This window comes from Etheostoma spectabile, unplaced genomic scaffold (genome assembly GCF_008692095.1).
Source record: "Etheostoma spectabile isolate EspeVRDwgs_2016 unplaced genomic scaffold, UIUC_Espe_1.0 scaffold325, whole genome shotgun sequence".
Classification (NCBI taxonomy): Eukaryota; Metazoa; Chordata; class Actinopteri; order Perciformes; family Percidae; genus Etheostoma; species Etheostoma spectabile.
This window is the reverse complement of record NW_022605585.1, coordinates 784,670-794,922: the sequence shown is the minus strand read 5'-3', so window position 1 is coordinate 794,922 and position 10,253 is coordinate 784,670. Positions and strand designations below refer to the sequence as shown.

General features: G+C 42.5%; 1 protein-coding gene across 1 annotated transcript in view; it reads right to left on the bottom strand.

Moving 5' to 3' along the window:
- The window catches only part of zmiz2 (zinc finger, MIZ-type containing 2), a 45,505-nt gene that overhangs the window by 30,915 nt on the left and 4,337 nt on the right, over window positions 1–10,253 (bottom strand). The window contains exon 2 of the mRNA XM_032511139.1: window positions 5,036–5,136. Coding sequence (XP_032367030.1) covers window positions 5,036–5,085 — 50 coding nt within the window. The 5' untranslated portion in view covers window positions 5,086–5,136. The remainder of the gene's footprint in view (window positions 1–5,035; window positions 5,137–10,253) is intronic.

Genomic DNA, 10,253 nt, shown 5'->3' with positions numbered 1-10,253 from the left:
CCAAAACATCCTTTTAATTTCTTCAGCTGTCCTATGTAATGATAAAAGGCTAAAATGCCCAAAAGAATAATTTTTTTTTTTTACTCAAACCAATTTAATCAGTTATCTAGTTGGGGATTAATTTAACAGCTGACAACTAACCGGTTCATCTTTTTAACTCAAATCACTCATTAAAAACAAAAGTGTGTTTAAGTTCCTTATTATTTAATTCCATTTCAAAAAGATGTTCAAAGAAATTATAGGTTACACTTTCTTTACGTTTTCTAGATAACAGTGACATGACACGGTCAAAACATAAACAATTCATTAACAGTTATGACATAACACTTTTTTATTGAATGTCATTCGGTTTTGTCATGACAAGTTATGGTTATTGCTAGGGTTCATGCATTATGACAGTGTCATGTGCTCATGACATGAACACATGACATGAACACATGACAGTGTCATGTGTACATGACATGAACACATGACAGTGTCATGTGTACATGACATGAACACATGACAGTGTCATGTGTACAGGACATGAACACATGACAGTGTCATGACAGTGTCATGAACACATGACATGAACACATGACAGTGTCATGTGCACATGACATGAACACATGACATGAACACATGACAGTGTCATGACAGTGACACTGTGACATGTGCTCATGACAGTGTCATGTGTCATGAGCACATGACACTGTCATAATGCATGAACCCTAACAATAACCATAACTTGACAGTGTCGTGAGCTCATGACAGTGTCAAGACAGTGTCTTGGGTTCATGACAGTGTCATGTCACTCTCATGTAAAGTGTTACCAAATTATATTCCAGAGGTACCGGGACACACAGTGCTAACAATAACCTGGGCTTATATTGAATAATTTGTAGTATGTGTATAAATATTGTTGTGTGAGGGTAAACATGTGTATGTGAATAGAACTTTTGAATATATATATTTTCATTGATTACAGATTTATTATCTCTGTGACTTACTATTTGGTAGCAAATTCATGTAATATGGTAGAAAGGGTATGAAGGGAAAGGAGTACGTAAGTTTTACTTCTTCCTACTCCTTTTTGCACGTGTAGAGTTTTTTATTTTTTATTTACATATTCAAAATAAAAGATATTAATCAATCACTTGTAGTGTAGTAGCACAGAGACTGTATCAAGACAACCTAATGAGCTAATGATTAACCTGAGCATGGTTTATTCATCCTCTGCTTCCTCCTTCTCAACCACTTCCCTCACAGAAAACTGCCACAGCATCACGTCATTTTGACATCTGTACCTCGACACAGTTTCCAGGGAAAGAATCATAAGATCAAAAGACTGAATTGAACTGTGTTGCTTTTTTTCGGTTTCTTCTTCTTTACAATCGGCTGCATGTGGTGTCGGAGGGTTGGCAGCACGTCTCCTGCTCTCATGGCTTTCTGGAGAGAAATGGAGCAGTCAACGGGCCTTGTGGCTGCACTCAATTAAAGTGTGTTTTGGCTCGAGTACACCCGATGGAGATGCTTCCAGAAAACAGGCTGAACAGAGGACGCCTGCTACAAGAGTTTGTAATTAAGGATTCAAAGCTGTTTGATGGGATTCGGTCATTTTCTCTTACGTGTCGGGTTATGTAGACAACAGGGAACGTGCATTGCTTTCTCCCCCTTGTTGAGTTTAGCAGTGGCACTAGGGCTGTCTATGAATAGTCTAAATATGGATCCATATTAAACAAAAACAAGACATTCAAATATTAACATTCGATCATCTCCATGTCTGAGTGTACGGTCTGACTGAGCCCAGCCTTTAGTCCAGATAATTCACAGCAAGCGAGTGGACCCTTCGTTACATAACTATACTCAAGTAGATTTTTCTGATATTTTTACTTTACTATTTCTTGTGGCAACCTTTTACTTTCTACTCCTTACATTTTAACCCAGTTATCGGTACTTTCTACTCCTTACATTTTACAAAATTGGCTCGTTACTTTAGTTTTGTGCAACAGGTCGTCATGTCGGAGAATAGCGCGGACACGCGTCTCACGGAGGAAAAAGTGAGAGAAAAGAAAAAGAGACTAGCTGTCCGAAGGCTAATCAGTTGAGATAGATTGTGTGTGTGTGTGTGTGTGTGTGTGTGTGTGTGTGTGTGTGTGTGTGTGTGTGTGTGTGTGTGTGTGTGTGTCCTTGAGAACTGTAAGTCTTCTAACTTGCGTTCAGTTCATTAAGCCTGTTGTTGTGGTCTATAGTTCTTTCAAATTTTAAAGTTAGCTAGTGATTCTGTTGTTTGTGGTCTTCACCTGTTAGCTAGGTTGCATGTTGCATCAAAAGAGAGAAGTTTTCTCCATCTGTGTTTTAACAGACACACCTGGGGCAAAGATGGAAACCAGACTCAGATTTAAATACAGTCCTAATCTAGTCCTCACCAACAGGTTTTCAAATCATTCCACTGGAGTTATTATTGTTGTTTGCGTCATCGAGGCGCGAGAGGCGTGTGTCACTGGGATGTGTAGTTACACCCGCAGAGGGGTCAGAAGCATAAAACGGCCTTCAGGGAAAAGGTTTGGTTCAAGTTAAGGTAGGTAGGGGGACACAGATTTTGCTGCAACACCGGGCAGAGACTGTACAGACTCGGTCAGATTCGGTTGTGGTTTGAAGTGCAGATCGGGGGGGGTCACAGCTGATTAATTGGCTGAGCAATCAATGATCTGGCTCGCGATGCTCAGTCGGAGGTCAGAACTGATTTGGTGCAGCTGTTTAACAGTTCCACGGTCTGATTTCTCTCATGGCTGCGGTCAAACATCTCTTCTAGACTGTAGTGTGTTTGTTTTGGATCTTACTGCAGTAGTATTTTACATGTTGCACACAGCTGGGATATAACACTGAACTTTGCGAGCCATATTTGCTGCATCTTCCAGACATATGTTCATAGAATTGCACAAAGTCACATCACCTTTTTGTCAACATTGTTCAGAACGTGGTAGTCTTGCTCGTCACAGGACAGAATTAACCAGGTGTTGCGTGTTACGAGCTTTACATCGATGCAGATCAAGTGATCCGTAGAAAAGGATGACTAAAAACGACCTGCTGAGTTAACACAACTATGGACTGGATCTGAATATTCAGGTATCCGTTCTGTAGGTATTCGATTTTCAATGTTGTGATTCAACTATTCATTTTTTTTCCTTCAATACTGTAACAAAGTTGAGATGGATTCATCTTTTGGAGGAACGCAACCCAACGTCATGCTTCAGTTGCCAATCATGTGCGATCAGACTTGTCAGTGGGTTTTGAGGCGGTGCGAGAGTCCCGAACAGGAAACAGGAAACATCACTGCCTCGATTGTTGCCACAAGAAAGTTAAAAAAAACACATTGGCCCTGAATGGACCAGGAGTTTGTGGAACAGCAGTCTTTTTCATGTCTTTCTCAGTGAAAAGAAGCTGCCTTCAAGTACGGTCGGAAATGTTGAGATCTATAACCTATAAAACAACTACTTGTGCTACATTTGGATTGGGGGGGGGTTAGAGAACACAACAGAACGTCACACAATGAGCCATTTAAGTGACACTCCCACTACCGCACAATCCTGCAGCGATCGAATAGTCACTGTTGATTATTAAAGAAGCTTCAATTCACAAAGAAGATGGAAAAAGGTATTTGGGCCAGCCCTGAACACAACACACACGATCAATAAGAAAACACACTGTGCAGCCCAATATTTGCATTAACAGTTGTGGATGGAAAAATACATCTAATGCAAGCCTCCTGCCCAATTTGCGATCTGGTCAGAATTTAATTCTGTCTCAACGTTGTATTAAACCAAAGACTGTCTGCAGTTCTCTATCTGGCCACAGTGGTTAAATGGTGTGATTGGGGGGGGCGCTATTTAGCTTCTGTCAGCGCAGACCTTTATGATGACAAAAGTGAAGAAGAGGGATGAGGAGAAGCTAGTAGCTAACGTGGGCGGATGAGGCATTGACACACTGACCAGAGAAAGTTTAAAAATAGTAGTTTTTTTTACTAAAATTGAGTCCACAGCAATACGTGTTATCTGTGTGATTACTAACAAACAGAGTGTACATTTTAATTTCCCCACTGGGGATCAATAAAGTCTCAATTATTATGATTAGTATTAAACAAGGAGTGGCTATTCTTAAAGGAGTATGATCTCCATCATCATTATAAACACTGAGTAGATGTGGTTGTTACTAGAACTTAAGATTTGAAATCTCTCTCAGATGCAAAAGATGACCCCACATATATTTCTGTATACTGACTGCATATTAAAGTGCTGTTTTTGGTTTGAGTTCACTTCCCATTTGTCCTATCTCCAAATTGTAAAAAGCAACGTTGTTCAACATAGCTCAGCATCGAGCTTGATATTGAGATGCTTCATATTGTCACAGAGGAGAAAAGGAAAACAGGGATAGAGCAGGAAACGTTCCGCCTGCCGCCGTCTGTGGTTGGCTGAATCTAACGAGGATCCGGAGCAGCGTTGACAGGTGGGAAGCTTTGTTTTACAAAGAAATGAATGATCTGCAGTGGGTACGATGGGTATGTTTGTCCCAGGGGCAAGTTCTGCCCGGAATTGTTGTGATGATTAATCACAACTATTTCCATCAATAAATATAGTTTATTACTTATGAATATGTCTTTTATTATTCCTTATTTGTGCGTAGCTTCAAATCTGTGATATGCCAATATGCAAAACATTTCATGTTTTAAAAAAAAAAAAGGGGTGCACGACTGTAGTTTCGGCCCACGGCCCTCCACCCTGACGCATTTGGGCCCCCCCCCTGATTTAATGGCATCTTTTGTGTGCAAAAAATAAATAAATTTGCACATCTGGGTGTAAACTTGGAAGCCAGGTGACCTAAAGGGAGCCTGACTTTGTGACAACTAACCATGGGTGTCACATGGTTCACCTGCGGACACCGAGCTTACAGTTACAGTGTGTGTGTGTGTGTGTGTGTGTGTGTTTGTGCCGTGTGTGTGTGTGTGTGTGTGTGTGTGTGTGTGTGTGTGTGTGTGTGTGTGTGTGTGTGTGTGTACCTTTGTGGATTGGGAGGCAGGGAAGGTTTCATGGAGTTGAGGTGGTTCATCGGATGAACGGGGGGATCATCAGAGAGCCCCGCTGTCCTTAAGCTGCAGCCCTGAGAGGGAGAGAGAGCCACCCATAGAAAGACAGTTACTCAGAGCTCATTTGCTGCACAGCAACAATTCATCATCACCGTACCGCACACTGTGTGCACAAAGACACAGTGCCCTCCCACTCAGAGCCACTCGCTTTAATCTGTGTGTGTGTCAGTGTGTGTGTGGTGTGTGTGTGTGTGTGTGTGTGTGTGTGTGTGTGTGTGCGTGCGTGCGTGCATCAAAAACGTTAGCCTATCGCTGACTGCTGTAGCTCTGATACCTCTCAGAGGAGGGGGGGGAGGGAAGGGTGCTGGAAGCTAAATTTAGCTGGCTGATTTCAAAAGGAATTTAAGAGAACAGAGATGTGAGGAGGCAGACTCGTCTCTCAGCGGCGCACCGACACTTGTTCCGCCGCTGAGAGGAATCATCTTGTTCTGCGATTTGCTTCATTTGATGACACCCCTGCACGTTTCTCCGCCACTATCCCCCCTTCAACGCCAGATGTTTCTTCATTTCGACAATTTTGTCCTCATCCCCCATCCATCGCTGCTCCCGCTAATGGTTTTCTTCATCTGACAGTGACATGCAAATTTTCTGAGATTTCCTCCTCCCACACCACCCCTCCTCCCCCTCTTCCTCCTCCACCTCTCATTTCTTCTGTTTGGTTTCCTTTATTGCACTTTTGCAGATTTGGGTCAGACACCACACACGTTGTGCAGGAGAGAGCGGAGAGGGGCGTGGCTTCTGGGGCAACGGCCCTAAATCTTTTAGGCTTTTAAAATACCTTAGACTGTTCTATGATACAACCTAAAGAGTTCTGATGTAATGGAGTACATGTTCTTCTGTTGACCTTATATTCAAATTCAGAGAACTGCCATTGCTGGGGATCATTGAGTTGCTATCAGAGCAGCCCAGACTGTTATGATTTTGATTCAAATGCTCATCAACAAAAGGCAAATCCCCTGTAAGTGCTGTATTTATATTGTTTACGCAGTTGCACATTTTGTTTTCCCATCCTGTATATATTTAAACATTTGTTCTTATATTTTATTCTTGTATTTTATTCCTATTATTATTTCATGTATACTGTATGTATGTATATTTTTTCCTAGTATCTCATTTTTATTTATATATTTGTGTTGTGTGACTACTGTACGTGTGCTGCTGTAACACCGTAATTTCCCATTTTTTGGGATCAATAAATATCGATCTATCTTTCTACTTGGCAATAGATCGTTTTCTGATTCTGCCATAAAAGTCTTGGGATTCACCCCTGATTTCCCTCCAGTCAAAAGACATCGTTATTCCCCAGACAGCACTTTGTAACTTCCATGCCGGCTGAGCAGCTAAACCACACAAAGGGCGGAGGACGTGCAGAAGGTGGGTCTCCGACCACGAGCAGCACGTCCTGTACCTGCCGTGGAACCGCTGACACGCGCTTTGTCTCTTTGGACCTCGCCTTCCTGAACTTTACCCGCAACTCTTCAATCTTTCAATCCAACTGCAAGTGTATCTTCCCGCCCTTCCGCTTCTTAAAGCCCCCTACCGGTCGAGGCAGATGCCCCCCCCCCCCCCACCCTGAGCCTTGGTTCTGCTCCAGGTTTCTGTCTCTTAAAGGATGTGTTACCTTGCCTCTGTGTCCTAGTTCTTGCTCTTGGTGAACTGTTGGGTTTCTGTAATACATCCCAGAGTCCTGGTCTAGACCTGCTCTTTTGAAGAACCTGGGAGATATACCCCAGAGTCCTGGTCTAACCTGCTCTTTATGGAAAGCCCTGGGAGATAAATAACATCCCAGAGTCCGGTCTAGACTGCTCTTTATGGAAAGACCGGGAGATAAACAACCCAGAGTCCGGTCTAGACCTGCTCTTATGGAAAGACCTGGGAGATAAATAACATCCCAGAGTCCTGGTCTAGACCTGCTCTTTATGGAAAGACCTGGGAGATAACATCCCAAGTCCTGGTCTAGACCTGCTCTTTAGGAAAGACCTGGGAGATAAATAACATCCCAGAGTCCTGGTCTAGACCTGTCTTTATGGAAAGACCTGGGAGATAAATAACGTCCAGAGTCTTGGTCTAGACCTGCTCTTAATGGAAAGACCTGGGAGATAAATAACATCCCAGAGCCGGTCTGACCTGCTCTTTTGGAAAGACCTGGAGATAATAACATCCCATTCCGGTCTGACCTGCTCTTTTAGAAAGACCCGGGAGATAAATAACATCCCAGAGTCCGGTCTAGACCGGCTCTTTATAGAAAGACCCGGGAGATAATTAACATCCCAGAGTCCGGTCTAGACCTGCTCTTTATGGAAAGACCTGGGAGATAAATAACATCCCAGAGTCCTGGTCTAGACCTGCTCTAAATGAAAAGCGCAATGAGATAACTGTTGTTGTAATTTGCCGCTATATAAATAAAACTGAATAGTATTAAAGCGCTGCCACACCAACCCAATAATCAGCCGTGGGACAGTCTGGCGAGGTCCGCGACTCGAGTCTGTTTGGTGGTTTTCGTTCCTTGCTGTTGGGGGGGGGGGGGGGGTCGGCAGTCGGACTCAAATGACCAATCTGATTGGTGGAGAGCTAACCCGGAAAAGATAAGCGAGATGAGCGTGACTATAATCCCTCAAAATCTGACCTTCGTCGATCTGAAATGACGATTCAGCAGCTGCACGGCACGTTTCAGAAACACGTTTCAGTGGACTATTTTACTAAAATATGACATCGTATTCTGAACAAGCCGCCATGACAGTCTGGCTTTGAATTTCCGGAGAAACCTGTGTTTGGGGGGAGGGGGGGAGGGGGGGGGGGCAGTCAGCCGTCTGGTTGGTGTGTCACGGCCCTCACATCTCAGCGAACGCCATCACACCAACAGCCAATAAACACGGGAAGCGCCCAATCAACACTCAGCCGGCCCTCTGCTCCCAGCCACTACAAACGCTGCTCCGTTTGGATCGATTCCAGCTTTTTGTGCAAAAAAAGCTGATGAAACAGATAACAGAGGAGGTCTGATTCAAGTCTAGTAACTCACATTTATTTCTAATCTGCCTTTTCAAATAACACTAAGGCTGCAACTAATGGTCATTTCCTCAATTAGCTGAGTTATTTGTCGGTCTACGGACCTTCAGAAAACCATTTTAAAAAATGCCAGTCCCAATTTCCCACAACCCGAAGAGGGATTTCCTCTTGTTTTGTGCGACTTTAGAGTCCAAAATATATATATGACAAGGACAAGCAGCAAAGTCTCATATTTGAGAAGCTTGAATATTCAATCATTTGAACAAAAGTGACAACATTTGACTGGGTAAATAGTTGCAGAGTTAGCAACTAATTATTGATTGGCTAATTGTTGCAGCTCGACATGATGCCACGAAATAACTGTCGGCACGTTGTGTGAACCACAACAGCAGAAAAAAGCATAGGCCTACTTTTGTTGTGCCTTTTCCAAATGTTTTGGTCACTTTTTTCAACATTGTTTTACGCTTTTCCCAACCGTTTGTCACTTTTTTGCTGCTTATTTCAACATCCCATATTTCTGATTTTAAAAAAAACAAAAAAAACAACTTTGATAACAGGTCAAATTTAACCCGAGGCCAACATGAGGGTTAAGGTTGCATATACTGATCCAGAAAGGATTCAACCCATGATTATTTTCTTGATTCTATGAAATGTCGAGACACACAGGATCACAGAGTCTAAGGTGAAGTCTTTATATCTCTTATTTAGTCTGACCACAGCCCAAAAACCCAAACATATTCAGTTTAAAATGTTTTTCTGGCGTTCTTTACTTCACTTACCTGACTGGACAAGTGGGTGGAAAAAAAACCTTAATGTTGAACCCTGATATTATAGCTTTAAATGAAATAAGCTTCAAAAGAACCAGATAAAAAGGTTGATGTTTTAATAAAAACCCCGTCATCATAATGTCAAGCCTGGACTTCTGGGACACAGTGAAGTCAAACACACTTCACTATGTAATTGTTTTAAAATAATCAACATATGACACAAGTCCCATGTTATAATTAAAGCACTTAACACTAATTCAAACACACTCAAGTCTCCACAGATTAGTTCAATGCTGCTGATTACAACTGGAGCCAAAAAGCTATAATCAAATTCAATTTAGCTAATAATCAATGCAAGTCAAGAGAAATCAGCTATTAACGTTCAAGTACGTATGAACTGCTGGGGGGGGGGGGGGGGGGGGGGTGGTGGGTGGGGGGGGGCGAGAGGTTGGCAGCTAGTCAGGGAAGATGATTAAATACCCCCTCTGCTACTTAATCAAAAAAAACAAAACAACAACTACACCTTACATAATTTATTAGCTGCCAGTCTGACCACCGTGTAAATGAAATCAATCAAGGCTGAGACTTGATAGCCGCGGGGCGCCCGGGGGGCTCAGTCGGCGGAGCGCGCGCCCAAATCTAAAGATTTACTCCTCGATGCAGCGGACGCGGTTTCAACTCAGACCTTCGGCCAGCTACATGTCATTACCCTCATTACCCTCATTACCCCCCCCCCCCAGTCCCCTCTCATTTCTTCAGCTGTCCCGTCAAAATAAAAAGGCATAAAATTCCCAAAAGAACATTTAAAAAAAAAAAAAAAAAAAATGTAAAAATCTTTTTAAAGAATGACACCCACTGCTCGGTGGTGGAATGTAACTTAATATGTTTCCTCTAGTGCGGTTACAGGCACACGTTCATCTGTTTGAGTCATTTTTTTAATGAAAAAAAACAGTTCTCTTCTCTGATTCCAGCTTGTTAAATGTGAATATCTTCCAGTTTCTTCTCTCCTCTGTGACAGTAAACTGAAAATCTGTGGGTTGTGGACTAAATGGAACATTTGAGGACGTCATCTTGGACTTTTGGGAAACACTGATCCACATCTTTCGCCCATTTTCTGACATTTTAGAGACCAAACTACTAACCTATTAATTGAGAAAATAATCAACAAGTTCCTTAACAATGAAATAAATCGTTAGTTTCCGCCCTACTGAAAATATTTTGATAATAACTGATTTATTTTTCATGCAATAGTGTGTAATTCCATGGTTCAAGCATCTCTAACGTGTTACATACACTTCACTGAACGTCCATCCCACTCCATTACAGACAGAATACCAGCTGATCTGAGTGGGGGGGGG